The sequence below is a fragment of the Leptosomus discolor genome, chromosome 4 (assembly GCF_034619465.1).
Source record: "Leptosomus discolor isolate bLepDis1 chromosome 4, bLepDis1.hap2, whole genome shotgun sequence".
NCBI classification, from domain to species: Eukaryota; Metazoa; Chordata; class Aves; order Leptosomiformes; family Leptosomidae; genus Leptosomus; species Leptosomus discolor.
In genome coordinates, this window is record NC_141394.1 from 33,054,961 (window position 1) to 33,078,899 (window position 23,939).

The window sequence follows — 23,939 nt, forward strand, 5'->3', positions numbered from 1 at the left end:
ACAAACAACTCATTCACAATGAGGAACGGACAGGGACTTTCTTACCCTTTTCTCTTTCTTACCCTGTCTCCAGTCTGAAGATATTAGGAAACGTATTTGGAATTTGCCATAGCTACCAGTTGTGCAGACTCGGGTCTCTGTGAGGCAGGAAAAATACCATGAAACACACATCCCAAATGAATTTTCAGGGCTTTTGTAGCCTTCATAATATGCCCTTGGAGGTAGCTAAGCTCCAGAATGTAGACTGTGATTTGAAAAACAGAGGTTTCTAGTACCCAGGTTTTGATAAGGGAAGGGTGTTTAAGATTCACATCAACATGGCAACAAGTGTAGAGAGGATTGGCATGACTCAGGAGTAAGGCAGCAGAATGGCTGCATTCTTGCATCAGGTTGTATTACCAAGAGGTGCTTAAGGATGCTTTCTGCTTAATCAGACATAAGGGAAGCAAGTCTTTGAAATAAAATTGATTTGAATCCACATGTAATCGAACGGAATACAACTTCCTGATCAGAATTCAAAGGTTTTCCTGTTGCCATTTATTTCTAGCTGCTTGTGCTACTCTTTATGCTGAATCTTCTTTGGAGCAGGGAGAATGAAAGCAGCTGGCTTACCTCGTAAGTTACTTGGATCTGTAGTTACTGGTACTTGCAAAGCATGGGTGCAGAAGCAGCCTCTGAAAAGCAGAACTCAAGAGCCTAGTTTGAAGATTTTTCTTTTATGTAGTATCCACAGTGCACTGTGACTGCCAGCTGCTACTGAGATTATCAACTTGCTGCCCCTTTGTTTTGTAAGAAGTTGTGGCACATCCGTACCTAAAGCACAGTAGTGCTCCCTTACTTGATTTTTGTCCTGGAGGCTGGCAAGTAGTGGCATCAGGAAATCAAATAGGAAAATAAGTGGTGGGAATACTGAGTTATCTACCACTTTATGGGTTTAGAGTGTTAATGCAAAGAAGGTTAAACATCTGCTTTCTTGAGTCTCCTGGGTTTGTACCACTATTGTTCTTCAGAATGTCTGATGATTTATTCATTGTATTAGAGGCTACATCAGTGAGCAAGGAGAGGAGAGTAACTGGCTGGCAGGCACAGCACAGGCCTGTTTTTAAACAGCTTTTCAATATTTCCAACAACTGAAGTGATTTTAGAAGGAAGAGGACATTGATAGGATCTTTCTAATATATCTGTAATGGAAATGTTTACCCATCTGGGAAGTGCTCTTATATCTGCTACAGACACGTCTTAAGAGTCTTAATAAGCCAGGAGATTGTACACTCTTCATAGAAAGACATTTAACTCTGTGATTTAATATCAGTGTTGGTGACGAGATGGTATTTTCAGGTTGCTCCTTTGAAATTATTAAAGTCTAAAAATCTAAATTTCCTTTCTTCACACTTCTTGATGTTATTAAAAATAGTACATATTTTGAAACTTACTGTTTTATTTCTTTCAGCCTTAAAATACTGTGCTGGCAATTTAAATGCAGTTTATCAACTGGTACGGTTTGTTCTTTAGTAAATGTAGAAGACTGCCTATTTCTGGCCACTGACCAGTCTTTCTGTTTGTAATATACACTGACTATTTAGATCCTGGCAAGAAATTTGTTACTGGACCTTAAAGAAATATTTAAGTCCTCCCAACCTGGAAGCAGCTTAAAAGATATTGAATGGTGAATTAGCATTTTTCCATGTACAGCTTTCACAATAAACACGTTTGTAATCAGATTTAGTGTCAAGCTGTACGAGTTATTAGTGCTTGGCAAACTGTCTAGTGTTTCCTTTTGTTACAATGTTTCAAAAAGATGATTTATTGAAATGAAAAGGAAATACAAACCTTATACAAATACAATGCAGAATACTCTTTACAAATATGAGGGTGTTCATCACCTATGTTTTTAGAACTGTAGAACAGCCCAGATTGGAAGGGACCTCAAAAGATCACCTCGTCCAACCTTTCGTGGGAAAGGGAGCCTAGATGAGATTATCCAGCACCCTGTCCAGTTGCAGGGATTGATGGGATTGAATCCAGATAAAAACATTTATTCGTATGATTTGTCTACTGGGCAGGTTTTTTTCCCTCTCTGCATGAAGCTTACTTGTTTTTTCTCTGCTCAAAGGGGAAAAAACCCACATTACTAGCTTTATGCAGATGAAAAAAATTATGTGTGCCTTAGTGGCATGTACTAAGGATATTGATTTGGCCATGCTTCTGAATTCACAAGTAAAATACGTCAAAATGTACCAGTTATTTTCTTTAGGCCCATTTTCTTCACACATCAGCGTGGGCAGATTGCTATCTAGATTATCAAAATACCTGCAGGGGGAAAATCTGCATGTTGACTGCCTGCTAGACTGTATTTGAGAGAATTATGCCTAAGCTGTTCTTACCAAGATCAAATAGTGTATGTAGTAATGTAATGCCCTCTATTCAGGTAGCTCTGTGTTTGTTGGTGAGTTTATACATATCACACTGTATGTTTATGTACATGCTTTAAAATTCCTTTTCCCTACTGCCCTCTGTGAGGCATTACAGCTGATTTATTTTAAAGTGACAAAACTGCTCGTGTCATCAAGCACTATCACAGACACGCGCACTGTGTATCTGGATTGTGGGAATGGCAGTGATTTCTGCATAAATGCACACGACGTGTGGTATGTGCAGGGGTGAATAGTGGCAAGACAAACAGCAGTTGCTTCTAGGTAGCGCTAAACGATGAATCATTTACTTGACAGCATTCTGCCTTTTTTTTTTCCTCCTAAGTCATTGGATGCTTGTGTGAGTTTTTTGGCTTTTTCCCAGAGTCCACACTGCTTCCAGCTGAGATGCCAACCCCCACTGCCATTTGGATTTGCGCAACACTGCTTTAATACCCAGAGCTCCTCCATAAATAGTTCTGCTCTCCCCACGCCCAGCTAGAAAACAACCACAGGAAATCGGGGAATGTGCAGCCAGCACAGCTTAGCTGGCACTAATTGATCTGAGCCAGCACAGCCCGCGTGAGAGCGTTCATGTAGGTAGCTTGCACTGCTTTCTGTCTGCGGCTGCTACCTCAGGAGCTCCGGTGCCTGCTTTTTAGAAGACACCATATTGCTACAGCCTTACAACAGCAGCAGCGTTTTTGTCGTTGCTCCAAGGAGTTGCGCTCCTGTAGGAAGTATACGCAGCCGCCCCCTCTCTCTCTTCCTTTCTCCCTGCCTTCCTCCCTCCCTTTTCATCCCAATCGATTACTGGAGGCTTTTTCAGCTGCATGCAGTTGTCAGGGCAGGCAGTCTCGGGAACTTGCAGTGGCTTTCTAAAGAATGAAAAATTCGAGGAAGGCAGATGGACGGATGTTTTTACTGGTGTGAGTGAGCAATTAGTATGTAGGGGTCACCGAGCAGGGAATTTTGATTTGGAGCTGGAAGTCAGGGTCTGTTTATTTGGATCTTTTTCACTAAAGGCATGAGCTTACTGCTGCTGTGACTGCAGGGTTTTTTTTCGTCCTCTGCCTCCTGAAACATTTTTTTTTCTTTCTCTCTCATTTCTGTGGGTGTATGGGAATATAGCTGCCTTCAAGTATGAAGATTCAAGAGCATCCAAGCATTCCCGAAAACAAGTTGCAAAGAAATCAAGATGCTGATGATCAGGAAAACAGCTTTGTGTCAGAAGTGCCTCGGCTGGATTTGACAGCGCTGTGTGATGACAACTGGGAAGGTAGGATTGTGTGATGGCTGATCGTATGAGTGAAACAAGAGTGAGGGAAACCTGAGTGGGCTGGGTATGTCTTTGTGTGATCATGTTCCCTTGCCAAAACCAACAGGAAAGCAATTTTGTCCTGAATATAGAACTGAAAGTTTGGAGAAACTGGAAAGAAAAAACTGGATGGGTACTGATTTTATTTGTCATACAGAGGAAGAAGATTAATTGTTTTTTTTCTTGAAGTTACTTTCATGTGCTCTTAGAACTGTTAAGTCCCTGGGTGTTTCAGGATAACTTACTTATTGGTGGCTGGTCACTCGAGTATTAAGCTAGACTACCCTACACTTCAAAGAAACTAGGAATTTCACAGTCTAAAAGGAACTTCTTTTCTTTCTCTCTTTTCCACTTCAGTCACTATTTGGAAATAATGATTTGGATCTGAAAAGCACAGCTGGAAAAAAGACTGTCTATCTGCTACACTGTCTTTTGATGGCTCTTAGAAACAACTTTTTTTTTATGTGTGCTGTGAAAAAAATCTGATCACCAGCTCGAAGAGCAGTGTCAAATTGCATGTGGTTTAAATAATTCTAATACTGTTTCTTGGCTCTAATCTCCAGAGTGCATGCTTGGTTGGCTGTTTGCACTGACTTGCTTAAGAGTGGGCAATTGGGGGAAGCTCTGGGTGCCATGAACCTCCGTTTCATTTGAAATTCAGATGAATTGAAGGTGTTCAACACCTCTGGGATCAAATCGTTTTCCAATTATTGAGTATGTCTCTGTGTACAAGCAAGAACACAGAGTGCTTTAGGAGTAAGAGAGGTGCTTTGACAGGGAAGAAACAAGAAAATGCGAGTATGGTGTTTTAATAAAGCAAGAGAGGGAAAATGTGTAACTAATTTATTGCTGGGAAAAAAAAAAAAAACAATCTCTTGAGGAACACTAAGAAGTTAAATTCTCTGCTCCTGCCTTCAGAGCATACGTGACCTAGTATATTTTGTCTTTCCCTCTAGGAGGGGAGTAGGTATGACACTTCAGGCATGAATAAAGAAAATCCACAGCCATGGCTGCCTTTGATTCAGCCAGGCAACTTGTCACCATGGATGGGAGAGAATTTCTCCACTTGCTTGCTAGGCAGGGATTCCCTGGGTGATATCACCATGTGTGCAGTGTGGCTGATCAAAGGGCCATGGAAGGGCTCCCAGGAGGCCTTGGCCGCCTGATGTGTTTGCTAAGATGCTAATTAGCGCTGCCTCATGGGGTCTCGAGCCAGGGTGAGCACGTCTGTGTTCTCAGAGGTGATGTGTGGCTTCAGCCATCATGTGATGGCCTTTGGAAATAATGACACTTTTTTTTCTTCCTGAGTAACTAATGGGAGTCATATGAATGCATGAAGGGGAGAACACAACTCCTTTCTGTCTGCCAGAGGCTTTCCCATCGAATGAAATAAGTTGCACCTTTGGTACAACTCCATCTTTGTAGGGCATGGTCTTATGTTTGGATTTTAGCTTTCTTGGCCTGCAAATATGAAATGGGTTTATGAGCACGTGTGAATTGCTTGAAGGGTGCTTCTCTCTGACTCTTCCTTCCTCTGCTCTGTTCACATGTATTTCACAAGTGGAGGAGGTGGGTAGTTGCAAAAGAACCAGCTGTCTGGAGTGAGAGATGTCATCTTCTAAAATGCGTGCCTTCCAGAATCACCATTTTGTTGGCGCAGATGAAAGAGCAGCAAAATGGTGCCTTCTGTGTCTGAGCAAGGAGAGGCTGTCTTTCCTAGCTGTGGATGTGAAATCAAGCTTGGAGCAGCCAGGAAGGGGAAGATGTTAATGTCAACTCTCAGACTGCTCTTGCAGCTAACGGCAGAGTCTGTCGTTGACACTGGCTTTGCAAGGCGGGGTTGTACCACCCATCCATAGCTTTTGCAGCCAGGGCATTCTCCCTTCCACTGCCAGCCAGCCTGTGTCCCTCAGACCTTCACGCATCTCTTCATGATCCACGCTGCAGTTCTGATTGCATCCCAGTGAAAAGGGAAAGACTGCCTCCAAGTGCAGTAACACTGAGTGAGTTATTGCTTTGCTCTAGCAAATTTGGTAGGTCCATCTCTCAGGAAATTACCCATTCCTCCAGGATATAGTTGAGCTGACTTTTGGGAGCAGGGTCCTCTGTATCATACTGCAGGAGATAGAGAGTATCTAGTAACTAGGGCAACTAGCTGGGTCTTTCACAAGTGGCTTGAGAACAATTGCAGGTTGAGGGGTTGCCTTCAGCTGTAGCTGTTGCTGCCTCCAGTCAAATGTTAGGAAAGAGCCTTGAAGAATGGGCACAAAATTACACAAGACCAGAGCTGCCTTAAATACCCTCGTTCAGGTGCATGGAACTGTGGTAACTGTTGCCAGGTGAGCTGGCAGGGCCCCCTGCTTTTTGGTTACACTAGATGTAACTTTTACCAGATTTTTCTTTTTTTTTGTGGTTCACCACATAGTCAAATCTGTACACAAGAGGAGAGATCTGCTGTACTTCTCCAGTCAATGTTCTCTTTACCTAAAGCTGAGCAGAGAGAGGACAGAGAAATTTGCTTCCTGCTTCCTCCAGTGCATAGGCTCACGCTCTGCCACGTGCCTGCCTTCTCCATCCGCTTTACCTGCTACATATAGGGGCATATGTGTAGTAGTCATCAGGCTGTTGATGTAGTACGCAGGTCATGAGCAATGCCCCAGCCAAATTCAAGTGCTGAACGCTCAGCCTAGGTGCATTTCCCATGGTACAAGGGAAGTATTTTACTAGTGTGCACTTGGTGGATGCAAATCAAATAGTTTTATTCTCGGACTGGGTGTGAACGGAGCTGTCTCTGTGAAATGGGGTGTCTGACTGCTAGGCTTGCCTGCTAAGCCAGTCAGTCAGTGCCAGCTGAGAGCTACTTCCATAAGCAAAGGTTTTTTGTTGTTGTAGATTGCATTTGATTCGAATGCCATGAACAAAGATGACATAGTGTTCCCTCACAGTCCAGCACTATTGTGCAGATTTCTTACCAAATGTTTCTAATTCAAGCCCAGAATTTGCTATCCTGCCCTCAAGGAAAATCTGGAAGTATGCTGCTCTCCATGACAGCAGCTGGCCCTGTCAGTAGCTCAGAGCTGAACAGGCAGTTCAGTAGATCAATATGATGCGTGTGATTGCTGCCTACATTGCCCGATTGCTGATGTTTTTAAAAAGAGTTCTGTAGGTGAGATTTCAAGAAGAGTTTGCAGTAACAGGCACTTATGAAACAATCAGTGGATGTTTTTCTGCAAACTTTGAAGCTTAAAAAAAAAAAGAGTAAAAGCAGAAGTTTGAAACACAATTTGAGTTCTCAGTGTTGAGAACTCGAGTATTACGGCACTGAGACCCTAAGGGTGAAGCTGATCTACGAACAGTTTTGACACTGATTAGTTGATACTTTCCCATGAAAAAAAAAAAAAACAGTGTAATGCAAAAAAAATCCAAAGAGTATAGCAACAGGGAAACTAGATTTAATTTCTTTTTTTCAACACTGTGGACTTAGATGCATCAGTGTATTTGTGTGTAACACTGTTTAGCGTAAGAAATCAAAAGGTGATGAAACATTAGTATGTGTAGAAAAGAATAATTGCTTTTTTTACTGATTTTCTTTTATAGCATCAATATTTTTAAATGTATTTTTTCATTGTTGCTAACTGATAGATGTGTCACCTCACTAACTGAACAGGCACGGTAGCACTTTGTGGGCTATTCTTTTTGATCTACATAGGAAGAACACCTGATGTATTCAGACAGGGATGTTTTCAAACATTTATTTATAAGGTGAGAAAAATAGGTCATTACTGAGTTCATGAATGTTTGGGGATTTTAAATTGCTTTATTCACTTCATTACAAGAGGTCTTTCTGGGGTATTTCAAGAGGGATTTAATACTAGGACCTCAGGTGTTGTAATTAGTTTAGGCTTTTTAATCCCTCCAGACCTACTTCGTTTTACAGCAGCTAAGATTTGGCCTCCTTTGTTTGTCAGATGGGTGTGTGTAAAAGCAGTGTTAGAAGCATGTATCAGCTGTGTGGCTGCAGAGAACAAAATAGGACATGCCTGTGGCATTTTGCTGGCTGCACCTCAGGTGGGGTATGTGTGTGGGCACCCCTCTGTTGGCCCTGCAGTCTTCAGCAACTCTGTGGTAAATATACGGTGTAATGATTAAAAAAAAAAAAAAAAAAAGTCAGTTTTTGTCAGCAAGATGGCTTGGAGCTCACCAATAATACACCAATTTGACACAATTCATCTTCCGTATTGCGCAATACAGGTTTATTAATATCTCCAGTCCTCTATGTGGCAGGTTGGCAGAGAGATTGTATTGCCACAGGCGTATGTGTGCCTACAGAGTTCTGCAGAGCAACACCTGGCAGATGGCTGACAGCTTTGTTGAAAGATTAGCTGGTTGTGGGATTTTGAGAGGGAATGCAGCACTTCTGAAGGACTGCGGGCTCAATACCAGCCTATTTTACTACTCCTGTGCCAACTTAGAAAAGGTGTACCTAAAAGAAGTGTGTTGAGAGACTAACAAAGAAAAAGAAAATTTTTTCACCCTTTCTCTGTGCTTGTACAGCCATAGTGGTTAAATATGCCCAAATACTTGTTTTCATGAAAAGTTGTCATTATGGAAAATGAGGAAAAAAATAGTACATGGAAAGAACGTGGGGATGAGTAGAAAACAGAGTTTTCTCTGAGCAAGAGAGATCTGTTCAAGACAGAAGATGAATAAGGGTAGCTGCTTTATCAAGTCAATGGCAAAGAAAAGGTGAAACATTTACGTTCTTTACTGAGATTTTATTCTTCAATTAGCAGAAGGGGGAAAGGGTAACAACATTAATCCTGATAGCAGACACTTCAAACCTGAACCATGAAGCCCAGGAATTCAGCAGCCTTTAGAAAAGGCTAAATGCTTTGATAGCTATCTTGGATAAATGAATAACAAAGATATTATGTATTCTGTTAAACAGGAATTGGTCGATTATGCTCTGTCAGAAAAAGCAGCAGCTTACCCTTAGCGGGTTCCCGTATATTTTTGCAATCTAGCAATTCCAGTGCTTCCAGCTGAAGTGCTTGGCACCTGGCCAGTATGAGAGAGAAGGCAGCTGAACTACAGCTCTGGTCCACTTCATGATATGATGTAGATAAAATCCATAATTCTACATACCTACATATGTTGCTTAATTAATTGCTGTGTTACTTGGGGGGGGGGGGCAGGTTAGCCATTTTATGTCTAGATGAGGGGTTTTTTTCCGCTTTCTTCTAAATACTTATAGCCAGCAAGGGAAAAAAGTTACCCATAGAGTCAGGCCTTCCAGGAGCAAGGGTTAAAACCAGCTGATTTTCTATATCAGCCATTTCTTCTGTCAAGTCTCAGATTTTATTTTTCCTTTTAGGACTTTTTTCCTTCTCCTTTTCAACACTTTCTTCTTTGGAATGTGAGTTTCTAGTTTTCGGCAGTATTTTGAAATCAACAAAACAGAAAGTACACATACATACCTCAGTCTCAGCTGTCTTGCATAAAGTGCTCTTGGGCATTGATCAGAGGCTCTTGGAGACACTGCAATTCCCTGAATGTCACATGCGATCTAGTATATAAATCCACCTTGGGACGAAGTCACATGCATCATGCGTGATTAATAATGGCTTTGTTAGCTGGTATGGTAGGAGCTTAATTTGGTTACTGCTAAATATGCTGCTGATTTCCTCTGAGTTTATTCCATCTATGTAAATCCCATGGAGGTGTGATTTAACAATTTCCAAGACCCCCTAAATTCTGATTTGGGGATGAGGGTGTATTTCAAAAAATTGAAGTGAGAGATATCTGGAAGAATCACTTGCATCACTTAACCTCATTCCTGCTGGTCAAATATATCAGATTTGTTCCTTTTGTGTTACTTGGCTACAAGAGATCTTGTGAGGACCTTCCTGAAACCGTGAGAGATTCAAGGAAGTAGGCAACACCAAAGTGTCGCAGTTTGGCTGAAGGGTTTGCCCTTCGTTTCACCTTCCTTCTTATCAAATTCCTTGAGAAAAACATTTCAGGTATTAGGAACTGCCAAGGTTGAACACAGCTTAGAAAAAAATTCTTGTTACAGAAATTAACTGAGGGAAGTACAGGCCGCACAAGCTGTCCAATCCATGGCAAAACAGCCTACATGTACTTGGGACTTGCACCCCTCATTGAAGCAGCCTCTGCAAGCCAGGCTTGTATGTGCTTTGCTTATCACAACGCCTGCGAGAGGCTCTTATGCAAAAACCTCCAGCCATCCCTTTCAGAGCAACCACCAGTTTGCAGGCAGCACCAACCTCTGAGCAGAGGCGTGCCATTTATATTCATGTGCTGAGGAAGAAGGGAAGAGGAGTGCAGCATCTGACTCTGTGTACAGGCAAAATACCACTGAGCCTGTCATTACTGAATTGTGGATGATCTTGCGCTGTCCGAATTGTACGGGGGGGGGGTGGGGTGGGGTGGAATATTAAACAGCGTAGATGCTGTAAGGGGATCCTTATGCAATCCATTCTAAGATATGAAAACGTTAAAATGTTAACCTTGTTGAGCAAAAGGAAATACCACTCTTTATTCCAAAATGGTATCTTCAAAAGCCACCTGTCTTTGTGGAAGAAGAGTAGACACAGTAGGCACAGGAAATAATGAGTCCATAGCTCTGTGACTGGTCTGGGAGCTTTCTATAAGGTTTTTGTTTTGTTACTTGACTCTAGAACTATTTGTTAGATTTAGAAGTTCAAAGCCTGGCTCTTACACTGTCTAATCCTGTGGTGCTAAGTAGGAGCATGCAAGTCAGCTTAGTAAACTATCTGAACACAAACGTTAGACGACTCATGGCATCTGGAGGGAGTGATCACAAGATTGAGGCGATTGCTTTCCATGGGCTCTGCTATGCTAATCAGCAACACTAAGTTGGGTTTCCCTTTCTCTCCCCCTCCACCTTCTCCCTGTAGAACATTGCTTTTACTTCCAGCTGGTTGGATTGTCCAGGGGACTGAAGATTTCCTTGCTTTTCCACCATGCTGTTAAGTAGCGGGATTGCATGTGGAAGAGGGGGAAACTCAGACCATGTTACCATCATTGTTAATTTACAGGCTAGGCACTCTGTGGAACAGTTAGCAATGTGAGACACCTTTTCCTTGCAGACTAGAACAACTTATGCTTACTCCTAGTCTTTGAATTTCAAGGAGAAATTGGGTTATATCGGGTGGCAGGGTCCTATTGGAGTGCTGGAGGCTACAGGAGGACAATTAATATGCCACTCATTTACAGCATTTGTACATCCTGAAATTGGAAAAAAAAAAAAATCCCCCTGTAATCCAGTTGCCTCCTTTATACCACCGTGTGCCAATAATTTTCTCTTGTCCAGCACAAATTTTTCCTCAAAGCTGCTGGCTGGTGGTAGCTTCGTTTGGTGTCAGTCCATGGTAATTACTGGCCAACTTTTGAGTACAATTTTCTGTTGCACCTAGGAGATTGATTATGTTTGTGTAGAGTACCCACTGTGGCCAGGCAGTGCTTTGCACTTGGGCAGATGCGAGTAATGACCTGGAGAATGCCCTATAACAAGGAATCCTGGTCCAGGACAGACGTGTCAGGGTTCATTGGAAAAGTTGCCTGGAGTCTGTCATACATGTAAAACAAAAAAGATAAAACCAGCCTTTGTTTTACTGTTCCCAGAGCCCATCCCTGCTCTTTCCTCATGGCAGCGAGACGGCTTAGACTCAGATGAGGCTCGCCTTTCCCCGCAGGCCGGTCGCTTAATTCGCCAGCTTCTGGATGAGGATAGCGATCCTATGCTGTCCCCTCGCTTCTACGCCTATGGACAGAGCCAACAGTACCTGGATGATACAGAAGTGCCTCCTTCCCCTCCCAATTCTCATTCCTTCATGAGGTGGGTTGTGATTTGCCTGTGCTGACTCTCACACCCAGCTGTAAAGGGTTTGCACAGTTGCATCAAGCAACATCTCTTTGGATCGCATATGCCAGATAGCTATGTTGTGTTGGGTTCCTACTGATGGGAAACTGGTATTTTTAGAAAAGTTCTTGGTAACTAATTGTTTCTGGGTTTGTGAATAAACATCTAGGGAGTTGCTGTTGCTGAAAGAGGCTGTTACAGTATCTTTTGCTATCTGTCATTACAGAGTAGCAACATGGCTTTCTCACTTCTGTGGGATTTGCCTTTATATTTACACAAAGTTTAAGTGGTTTTCTCTGTGGCTGTTTGAATAAGCTCTTCCTGCAATCTGTGCTCTTGGTAGGAGGCGGAGTTCATCTTTGGGATCTTATGAAGATGATAGAGAGGACCTTACGCCTGCACAACTCACCCGGAGAATTCAGGGACTGAAGAAAAAGATCAGGAGATTTGAGGACAAATTTGAAGAGGAGAGGAAATACAGAGTGAGTCTGTAGGAGTTAAGCGTTTGTGTGGAGAGGTATGCAGTAGCAACAAAGGGAAGGGACATCAGGGAAGTCTGTCAAACATACAGAGGACTTGAAAGCTTTTATAAGGAGGGGGCGGGGGGGAAGCTGTATCCATATGTGCAAAATGTGCATCCATACCAAGCAAATTACCTTTCCAGGCATTACGTAATACCAGTGCGGCACAAGAGATAGCCTGATAAACTCAGAGAGTTTTGATCACTGCTTAAGACACTGTGCCAAAAGCACATACTCAGTGTGTAGGAACAGCTATGTTAGACTTCTGTTTGTTTATTTATTCAAGTTCAGCTTCTGGGAGGCACAATTGCACATCTCATTTGCATGATGGTAATCCCAGGACACCAGTGCATTGCAGAGGAAAGAGAGCAGCCGCCTTTACTCCTGAGCAAGGAACCACAGTCAAGTGCTGCTGAGCAGTGGCAGTGTACTGTAATCTAATTATTTCTGACATGCCCTTCCGATGCACAGAAAGCTTTTTAAGGAACTAAAGCTTGGCATGTGTGCATGTTTGTTGGTGATCTAAACCACAAAGGATTGTACTGAAAGGATCTTGCCTGCAGTAGAAAAAGCTGGAAGAAATGTTCAGAGCTTGCTGTAGCCTGGCATTTAGGTTATTTCAGTGTCTTTGGATGTAAGGCAGCCTTTGGTGTGTGCATGATGCATGCATCCTAACACTTCTCAAGCTGTTCACGCAAGGCTTCCTCTATTTTGGAGGTACCCTCTTGTTAGGAAACAATAGGCATAAGGATTCCAATGTGCATCTGGCCCTATGAGCCACTCCTGCAACTTAATGCTTGCCATCAAAAATTTTCTGGTTTTTAAAGAGAAAAATCAATCTCATGATGCCCCAAAGAGACAGTGTTGTGACAGGCAGGAGTGATTAAAGCAAGGTCTGAAATGAGCTGATCAGAGGTGTGCAGGTGCCAGTTAGAAGCCAGTGCCTGTGCTCTTATGCTGGGTCCAAATTCTGTTGTACCTCTTTTTGTGACACATGCTTGTTTCAGTGGGTCTTTCCTGTTGGTTTAACACAGATTCAGCATGACTGTTCTTTCCTCCCAGCCTTCCCACAGCGACAAAGCAGCCAATCCTGAAGTGCTCAAATGGACAAATGATTTGGCCAAATTCCGAAAGCAACTTAAAGGTGAGCAGCCACCACTGATGCACCTTCGGAGGGCAGCTGGACTCTGCCTCACTTAAATTTCATGCTAGGCAGCAATCCTGTCACTGTCACATTTTAAAAAAGAAAAAAATATTCATCTTTCCCCAAATGTCCCTGTTCAGAGTCAAAACTGAAGATATCGGAGGAAGACCTTGGCCCTGTTGTGCGTCAGCGGAGCAACACGCTCCCCAAGAGCTTTGGCTCTCAGCTCGAAAAGGATGATGAGAAGAAGCAAGACCTGTCAGATAAATCTGCCAAGCCTGCTGTGGAAGCAACCCTTGATTCTATCCAGAAGAAGCTTCAAGAAAAACGAACAGAGACAAACCGACCTGAAGATATTAAGGTACAATGCAGACAGATTGGATTTAGGCCTTTAAGTACAAGTAGATAACTAACTCATGGCTGCACAGTCAGGTGAAAGCTTGTGAAGGCTTGTGAAAGCCCTGTGGTCTTCCGCATTTTGCCACAAATTCTACAACCTGTACTTCTGGCTCACTTGCTTTAGTTTCTTTCTCTTTGCCTTTAGTACCTGATTTATTTAATTTTTTTTAGAGCTCGGTTTCTATTGAATTGTGTGTTCTTTTTCTGATCCTTGTATGTTCCAAGTAACATTTCTGAATTATTGCAATGTTTCCTGCTCTGTATTTGGCTATTTCTGTTATTACGTCCAAAGGCTTTTGACAAATTCTGTGTCCTCCAATGATTCTTCAGACTGGGTCGTCTGTTTTCTTCTAGTTCACTCCAAAGCTGACTGCTTTTCTCTTGGGACATTTTATCACTGCTCCTCAGAGTTTCACATTGAGCTCTGTTAGCTGCTGTAATCTCTGAGGGTTATCAGCAGGGAGGTCTTTGTGTCTGATGTTGCTGGTTCCTGAGGTTTGGCCAGTCTTGTAAGAGAAGTCCTTGAGTCTGACATGTAAATTGTGCAGTGCTTTGTAAGAGAGAGGCAGACAGCATTATCTTTATTTACCAGATCTGCAGAAGAAGATGATACACACAGTATGTGTTTGGTTGTTTTCTGACGGTAGTGAGAATCCATAGCCTGGCTATTTAAACAGGGCCTGTGACAGTATTTGGTGCTGTGGTAGGGAGAGAAGGCTCAGTGTCAGGCAAGTTCGGGGGGGAACTCTGGCAACTTAGTTAGGGAAGTCTTTTCCAACTGTCTGCCCTTTTTTGGCTTGGTCTCCTCAGCCTGACTGCCAGAGCTTTTCACTCCATAGCAGAGTTGGCAGAAGGAGATGGTCTGACTGCACTTCAGTTCTTGGTAAAGTGTGTTTGTGGCAGTCAAAGCAAAGATGGCAAGCTTTGCAAGAGGTACTGGAGCTTGTCGCAAATTTGGAGAACAAGAAAGAACATGTGTTTTGTTGTAAAACTTACACTTTGGATCTTAAGAGGCACCATCATTAAAGGTTGCATGCCGTTATTTTTTCGAAGTACACTGATAATCAGTAAATCCCCCTTATGTTCATAAAATACCTTCATATGCAAAGTTTAGACTGTTTTAATCTGCCTGCATTGTGCACAGGGTGCCACTCACGTTAACAGTCTCTGGCAATATAGCGGGGAAAAAGAGGACTGGAAGGCAGAGGTGAGCCTTCAAAACATTGACGACAAAATGGCCTGATTTTGGTTAGGCCACAAATCAGTATTGTTCGAGTCCAGGAATCTGACGGATTTTTTCTTCCTTCTTTCTCTCTGTGCCATTTTTCATAGGACATGACAAGAGATCAGATAGCAGCTGAAAAAGTGGCTCTTCAAAAAGCTTTGCTGTATTATGAAAGCATTCATGGCAGACCGGTATGTACAGCAGCACCTTTTTCAAAGTACATCTTTGTATGTCTTTGTCTGTGGTAAATGATCCCCCTAATGCTCCTTTGTCACAGTCACTAGAACTTCTTGCTGTTCAAGCCCACGTGCATCCTCTAATCCACCTCCCTGATTCTTCACTACTGCTGCTACTGATAAGTGTGTTCTCAGCAAGGTGATGTCTGCACGCAGCGCTGGGCTCGGCAGGCACTGTAGGACTGAGCCTACAGGCTGAATGTGCCTTATTTTGGCATCACTCCCACCAGGATCCACAGACATCCAATTTGTGGCCCAGCAGACTCAGCAGCTTTGCCGGGAATACAGCCTGCACAGGAATAGTTGTGTGTGGCTCCCCCATCCAACCAGGAGTTTTGCAATTTGCTAGTATTAATGGCTGACTGGGAAGACAGGTGTGCATACATTGCTCCTTCCTAGGGGAGCTACAGCGTGTTTCTGCCGGCACCTTGCTGTTTGGAAGGAGGCACCTGCACCTTGCTATTTGCACAATCTTTTTGTGCCAAAGGATTCATGAAACAGTTTGTCTCCTGAGCATCACAGCATAAGTTGAGAGGAGATTCTTCCTCTGAGAAATGGATGTTTTCTTCCATGTGCCAGTAGAGATGAAGGGCACGAGGTTTCTTGCACATTTGATCTTAACAAAGGAAAATTATTTGTGAAGATGGAGAATTAAGTATTGAGTCCTGTTGATACCTGCTGTGGCAGAAACACGGTGGCTTCCAGGCCACCGGGTTGGCTTTGCATGAATCCCACCTCCTCTTTCACTGATGACACTATAATCTTTGCTACCAGATATATAGGTAAAGTGACTTAATTTCAGAGTGGTGCTAATCCCTTGAGCAGTGGCTTGGGAGCAGCAAATTACTGCTGATAAAGAGTACTTGATTAGTGCATCTGACAAATCTGTCATTCTTCTGTTGCAAGGGATTCCTGATCTCTTCTTTCCTTTTGCTTCTGAATTATCTCCTCCTCTGTCCATTGTTTTAAAAAGTCTCACTGATTTCTTTAAATGCCTTCATAAAGCACAAATATTGGACAGTCACATATACCAGCAACTGAGAACAAAGTAGTTGTATGAGAGGACATATAGTTTTATTCCTGTGTAAAATAGCAAAAGGCCAGCTCGAGGGAATCCACTTAACCTTCCCTGTCTTCTCCATGAGACCGAGTCTGCTTTTGCTGCTTTTACAGTGATAAAAATCAACAAGTGGCATCTCATTGAAGTGAACTCACTTAAATCTGTTTAAAAAGAGGACAAGCCCGGAGCCTGGCTTGTCAGCATACCTTTTTTCCCCTTCTCTTTATGATGCTTTTTTTATATAACAGCTTTTTAATTTGTTTGTTTTTAAGTAAGCAGTCTATACCTAGCAACACTGAACTGCATGGCAAGGAAGACTGCATCTGATCAGCTTTTGCTGTTCCCAGCTCCTGGCACTGCAGCAGTGGAAAAGTACTGAGAGCTTGAGGAGAATGGGAATAGTTCAGCCAAGTGCTATGTTTTGTTGTTTGGGTTTTTTTTTCTTAAAAGATATTTAACTAAACAGGAAAAACAATGGAGATCAGATTTATTGTGCAACTGGGTCTTTCTGCACCAGTGATAGATGAACTTGCAAAGGTGGAAATTGAACTGGTTTTGTTAAGCTAAAAAGTCCATCTGGAGAAATTCTCAAGTTGCTGTGACAATGCAAGCAATGGTCTGTTGCTCAGCTGCTGCTATTTTACCATGTGGAGTGTGCCCCAGAGTTATGTCAAAGGCTCCATTATTCCAACAATCGTCTTGCATTTTGATGTTGTCCCAAAATATGCTCTGATTTTGCTGGAATTACTTAACGTTTACCTAATGAGACAGTTTGCCCATGTGCTAAACGTTTTCTTTCAGAATCTGCTTGCTGTTGAGTGTGCTGGTGTAAGTCTGCAAGGCTGACTCAGGCCCTGTATGCTTTACTTCCAATGCCTAAATTAATTCTCTGTGTTCTTCCTCCGTATTGATATTCGGAGACGGATGCATGTAGTTTATTTTTTCCATTCTTCAACATACCTAAGGATTTTTTGCCCATTCCAAGGCTTATGTTTGTTTTTCTATACAGAACAGTGCTATTTACCAACTTTGAAATGTCGTTAATTGAAGGTTTGGTTCTCAGCCTCAGCATAAGCCTCAGCATAGTTGTTTGGGTTTTTTTAAGTAACAGAGACTGTCTGAGCCAACAGTAGTGCTGTGTCTCTTGTTCTACTAACTGCTAACCTAGTAAAGCTAGGAAAAATGTAACATGTGTATTTATGTAAGCTACCTAGTTTCTCCAGTTGTATGCTGATTGGTTACAGAGAAACATCCGAAATTGGAGGCAACTTGCTAGCCAGTGCAATTTGAACGCGGACACATCAACATGAAACTCGATACAGAGAGAGCTGAGTGAATTGTTTGATGCTGCTCACATCCCTCTAATCCATGCGAGCTGCTTAGTCAACGAACAGCCAGCTTGGGGCTGTCGAGTATTGGAGCCCGACTGTGCTTTGGAGGTGTGGAACGTGCAGGCCTTAGAGCTCGGACTGCCCATCTGTGTGCCACTTATCAGGCTTTGGGATGTTTGCATTGAAGCCAGAAAGGATTAAAAAGGTCTTCCTCCTTCTTCCTCTGTATTCATCTCCCCCAACATAAGAAACAGGCTTATCAGGAGGAAAATGCTACCTCCAGGTTCTTAGAGTTCAACCCTGGCAGTCCCACTCCTGGCAATACTTACTGCCCTTCTGCCCCTTGCAAACCAACAGCCTCTCCTGCTCTGGAGGGAGGATGTGAGAGCTTTAGAAGCTTACTCCAGTGAAAGTTAACTGCAGACAAAAAAAAAAAGATCATTTTCAGATTTCCTTCTTGTCTCAAGCTGTATGCCTTTTTCTCCTGTTTCTAGAGAAAGGGAGACTGTACAAACCTCCCTGGGTGTTACAGTGTTGACGTTGATTTTTATATGGCAGCTGTTCAGGTGCTCTGGTGATCAGCAGCAGTAAAAAGGCTTGAGGAAGATAGACATGACATCAGAATCAGTTAAAGCTTTCCCTCATAACAGCTTTATAATCTAAAGTCAGACAAAAGATCTAATGGAAGGACTGTCATAGGATGTGGGTCAGACGGTGCTGAATACAAAGAAAGATGATGATCAGGTTGGTTCTGCTGAGTGTTTTGATTGTTTGGTTTCTAACCCTGCTGTAACAAAACATTGAAGACGTAAAACCCAGCTTCCTCACAACTAGTACTTAGCTGGACAGACCTTCGCTTTCCCACATTAGCTACTGTCTGTTAAGTTTTCCCATCTCTTGCACTGTCATGACTACTGAGGTTTTCAGCTTCACTTGGATCTGAAAGAAAAACACAAATGAACACTTGGAGTTTGTGACACGCTCAAGCTGAGGAGGGAGAGTGACATGAAGCTACAAGGAGTGGAGTTAGGGACAGAGCAATATAAGGAGGGCTTGAAGTGGGCATCATACCACTATTCTGTCTTCTCTATGCCACATAGCCCTGGCACCTTCATCCCTTCTCCGTTCTGTAGTAACTTCTCTCCACCAAGGTGGCTGGGAGGAGGAGTGGAGGGCAAGGAAGGTTAGGGGGTTAAAAAGATGAAGAACTGCTAGCTTGAACAGGAAATTAGGAGGCATAGCAAAGCCAGAAAGTCAACTTTTGTGAAATCTGTAGTTTAACCTAACCTGGGAAAGTCTCCTTGCATTGAAGTATCTAGTCATTGCAGCTCCTTTCTCTTTTTATGGGTCATAAACACTGCCTCTGAGGTTCCAGCCACAAGAATAAGGGTGGGAAACCTCTTGTTGTGCCTTACAATGGTAGACGTGATTCCAAGCACAGACTGCTGCCTCTATGGGTCCTTTTGTGCTGTGGACATACAATACCTACATTGGTCATTTAAACCGCCTGTCTCATACAGCCGCGTTGCAAGACACCCCACAGCTTGGGTGCTGCTTCATCTGGCACCTGAGGACAGGAGATGCAATGATGTACATGAGCACTTGCGTTACTGGTTTCAGGGCTAATGCTGCTAACCTGTTATCCTCATGAAAATTCCCTTCCAGCTCCCTCTGGCTAACAGTGATCACAGGCACATGCATTATAGAGTGGAGTATCTACTGCAGACTTCATGGATCTTGCTTCTTTTTGCTTTTCAGGTTACCAAAAATGAACGACAGGTGATGAAGCCATTATATGACAGGTATCGCTTGGTCAAGCAGATCCTCTCCAGAGCCAACACCATCCCTATCATTGTAAGTAGAGCATTCTTTTGGGGGCCATTTTTTTGGTTTCAAGCTGAGGAAACAGGGATCACCACACTTTTGCATACAACACAATCACTAAGGCCAAGTCCCAGCCTCCCTTATCACTCAAAGATCAAGCAAATGAGTGAATCATTGACACACCATATACTGAAATCGGGCAAAGCTGGTCAAGGGACACTAGTGCCCACCCATGAGCCATGGGCCACATCTCACCTTGTGTTGTTTCTCTTTCTATTGGGCTGCTGCTGTTACTTCATCATCCTGTGTTTGGCTACAGCCTCACTTCCCTTTCCTTAGCAATCCACTCTAAGCTGTAGGTCTTCCATGCTGCTTGGCTACACAGGATTGTATGTCAGAAACAGAGTCTTGTGAGGGTCCCACAGGAGATAGCAATCTCCTTGGCTGAGAGAAAGGGCCAACAGTCTCCTAACGCTTCATTTGTATTAAAGAGTTCCTGCAAGTGGTGGATGTTCCCTCATTTGAGGTGGTGCTTTGGCAAGGAGGCACTGCCAGCAGCGAGGAATCCAGTGTACCTTCCTGAGGAGCAAATGCATTGTTTCTAATTTTAGACAACTTGTGTAGGCCACTTCTTAAAAATTTATTTGATCTAAAAAATACACACAGAATACTTTTAGCCTGTCTATAGAAAGAGAATTTTTTTATCATGGTTCCTGTTTACTCTGTCTGTCATGTATGATCCTTCACTTCTTTTGCTGTTCCCAAGCAGCGTTCATGTCCTGGCCGCTTTTTGTAGACCGCCAGTGAAGTGAAAGGACTGGCACAGCATGACTCAGTGCAGTCACACTGAGAAGTGGCATTTCTTTCTGCAAATAGTGGGAGGTGGTCCTTCATTTAAAACAAAACAAAAAGCTGTTCTTCCTTGAATATGCAAAGTACTCCTCAAAATGTGTGCTGGGAACACAGTGGTGGCAATCAAGAAGGAAGAAACTGTGTAGCTGTGCACGAGCGGTTTGATGCAAAGCTCTTGAAGAGAGCTCAGGTCCTGTTTACACCCAAAACTGAAATTGCACAGTGGCTAGCAGAGAAGAGACCAGACTGGCTTTCCCCAGCCCGTTGAGCAAGAACAGCGAGAGGCTCGTGCAGAGGCAGGATACATTCGAAAATCCATCTCTACATCATTAGGCACTTCAGTGGGAAATCTGGCTCCTGGAAAGCAAGCCTGGAGAGTCTAGCTGGGCTTACAGTGTAGCTCTGGAGAGCCAGCCAAATGGTGTGTGTGTGTTTGGGCCTCGGGCTGGGGTTTATTTTGTTGCAGCCTTTACTTTGTAGTTCCTGCCCAGCCAGTATTCCAGCATCCAAGCTTTTTTCTTAAAAGTGTTTGGCAGTGATGTCCCTTGCTAAGCAACTTCCTGAGAGAAAACAGCCCAAGGTTCAGGGGGTTTGCCAGGCGTGGTTTTTTTCTTTAAGAATTAGATTTGTCCTGGTGGTCCAATGATGAGCTGAGAGTGAATGTGTGGGTGAGAATGAGCTGAGAGCAGGTGGTGGAGGAGAAAGGGGTTCATAATGTAACATACTTGTTAACACCTGTCACAGGGTTCCCCCTCCAGCAAGCGGAGAAGCCCTTTGCTGCAGCCAATTATCGAGGGCGAAACAGCTTCCTTCTTCAAGGAGATAAAGGTGAAGACCTCCAGCTGCTAACTAATTGCTCAGTTTGCATCAATTTTCCCCATATACCAATGAAAGAGAATGATTGATCGATTGATATTTTTTTTCCATCAGTGTTGATTTTTTTGCAGTGTCCTCCTGAAAAATCAGTAGCTGCTTTAAGCCTCGCCAATTCTGATCAAATTCTTCCCTTGTTGTAGATAAGACTCCAGTATTTCCTTGGCTTTGCATTCTTTCCCATCCTTCCCCCTCCACCCGCACATAACGTATTTTATTTTGCTTTAAAAAAAAAAAAAATCACAATTACCTTTGTATGTTGCTTTTTTCTTGCTTTCCTCCCTTCTTTTTAATGACACTAACTCGTTTTGCAGTAGTTTCTCTCACTCCAAAGCTCTGTGGCTTGCACACAGCACCATGGCAGGAATGAGCTCTCACAAAACTAACTCTCGCGCGTGGAGCCAACCGGGGCACTTACAGGATCCATGCCTGCTCCCATTCGCGTACTTACTTTATCCAGGACTCTTTGTCACCACCTTGTGAAGGGTATTTCTAACCAACTCACATGAGGATGGAAGTAAGAACAACTCAGTTCTGCTAGTTAACGCTTGGTCAGATTCGGATGGCAGGATTGTTGTGTTTCTTTTTCGTGCCACTGTGGGGTAGTACTTCCTGGTGGTGAAGACTGCTGTGATGTTGGGCCTTCTTCCCCCAAGAAGGGAAGTCCAGTGACATGGACATGCAGCATGGAGCTGGGCCCTGGCTTGCTTTTGTTACCCTTGCAGTGTAACAGGGGAAAAAGGTGCTTCAGCACACTGGGGTCACTTACCCGTTATCCAGCCAGAGTTTGGTTAACGGTGTAAGTACTGCCGACCTAGACATCCAAGGTCATTTGGTTATTAGGCAATTACAGTAGATTGTGTGTTAATGGACTGTTCAAGGCACATATTCATTAAAACCAGATTGCAGGCTGAAGATGTTAATCTGCTGTTTGGAGACTGGTTAATCATCGCAGAGCTCTCAGTATTTTCTAGGTAACTGCTGGATCAAATCTGCAATAGTGGTCTCGGGGATTATTTTTGGTTTTGGTTTTTTTCTTTCAGCGTGTCCTCTGTTTTCACCTATGCTTGCACCCAGAGTCAAAACTTACAGCTCTCAGTTATGGTGATCTCTGATGACCAGCATGGCTGGTGCTGCGCTGGGGCAGCATCGCACCAGCTCAGCAGTGTCCTGCAGGGAATACAAACCTTGAGCAGTTTCTGACTGAAGATCAGGGTGACAGCCTTAAGCCCGTTAACATATACATGCCTATTAACACTTAAATGGGGCCCTGTGAAGCTGCTGTGGCAGCTTTGCACCGAGCTACCCTCAGAACTACTAAAGAGAGGAATTTGCCAAAAGGCCCCAGAACTTACCCCCTGCATAGGTGCGCTGTGGGCAGGGCACTGCCTATCTTGACAGCCCCTGACTCTGTCAGGTTTTTTTTATTTTGGGTTGGTTGTTTGGGTTTTTTTAAGCATTTAGGAAAGTTGGATAAAAGTTTGAAAGGTGATTTGAGGTGAAGCCTTACCAAACATTTGGATACAATACCTTGAATATTGTCTGTGTTAAAAAAAGTCATTGGGAAGCTTGCTTGCTGGGAGTGCTGATGGTGGGATAATCTGGAGATTTTATATTTGTAACTGGAAAATTTAAGTGCCTCATGATTGCCTAAAAATCCAAGCAGGTGCAAGCCACATGGATCTAGTCAATGAAGATCATTCTGGTTCAAGGTGTAAATGCCAGTGCAGCTTTAAAATAAGATTCCCATGTGACAGTTGTTTAAAGCGAAGGTCTTAGATGGCCATTTCCATTTGAGTGCTCGCTAAGAATCATTTTAATTTGCTCCTTCATTTTAAACAGCAAAATGCTTTAAGAGGTCTTATGACAGCCAGATGTAGTGTTTTGGCACTGAGGTCTAAACAAGTGAAATTGCTACACTTTCTTTTCCTCCCATGGGCTTCCGTTGGCAGGAGGCTCTCTCCTGAGCTCTGGGCCAGAGTAATCCTTGCTGGCTTGGGCAGCATGCTGGTGCCCTGGAATGAGGCAAGTGAGACAGGCCCATGGGCGTCTATGGGGAAGAGACTGCTGCCAGATTTACAGATTCAAGTTACACCTTGCATCTGTCCCCGGGAGCAGTTTGTCGCACTGCTTATGAAAACTGTCCCTTTCCTTCTCTCCAGAAGGGGAATCCAGAAGCAACCTGCTGTCCCAGGAAAGGGCCCAAGAGCTCCTCCTTTGGTGCCAGAGAGGTTCCCCTAAACTAAAGCATACCACTTTTACTGCTTAGATTGACTTAGCAAATCCTCCTCCATGCCACAGCAGGGTTGGCATTCTCCTGCTTCAGTCCTAGTTGCCCTTACCAGGCAGGGCAGGACAGCATGCCTGGGGCTTGTAAATGGCAGTGAGCAGTCCCCAGCCCAGCCTGAAGTTGTTTGCAGGGTTTAAGGACCGTACGTGACTGCTGGTTTATGCCTTCTGTTTAAAGATATAATTTACATTTGGAGAAATGGTGTTGTCTAATCATATGCTAAATATTGCTTTAACTTTCACAAGTGCCCTGCAGATTTTCCTGAGATGCATTTAAACTTTTCTGTATCTTTTATAATTATTATTACTACTCAGGACTTCTCCCCAGCTAATCTTTTTTTCATCCTCAAGACTCCATCTTGGTTGTAATTCTCAGCTTGTGGCTTTACATTGTGTTTTCATGGCCTAGAGCATTAACATAAAAAGAAAACTCTGGGCAAATTCTTATTTCTTGCAAATGTATGCGCTTATAAGTCACTGACTTTGAGGATTTAATGGGACTATGCCAGATCCCAGTGTAACTTTCTCCCTTTTTGCTTGAAATATGGGA

The 23,939-nt window shown here is 43.3% G+C and overlaps 1 protein-coding gene across 1 annotated transcript in view; it reads left to right on the forward strand.

Moving 5' to 3' along the window:
- FAM13A (family with sequence similarity 13 member A) overlaps positions 1-23,939 on the forward strand; it is a 131,886-nt gene that overhangs the window by 101,178 nt on the left and 6,769 nt on the right. The window contains exons 13-20 of the mRNA XM_086464422.1: positions 3,543-3,690; positions 11,398-11,611; positions 11,979-12,117; positions 13,219-13,300; positions 13,441-13,661; positions 15,032-15,115; positions 19,310-19,405; positions 20,972-21,055. Of these exons, the coding sequence (XP_086320548.1) occupies positions 3,543-3,690; positions 11,398-11,611; positions 11,979-12,117; positions 13,219-13,300; positions 13,441-13,661; positions 15,032-15,115; positions 19,310-19,405; positions 20,972-21,055 (1,068 nt within the window). The remainder of the gene's footprint in view (positions 1-3,542; positions 3,691-11,397; positions 11,612-11,978; positions 12,118-13,218; positions 13,301-13,440; positions 13,662-15,031; positions 15,116-19,309; positions 19,406-20,971; positions 21,056-23,939) is intronic.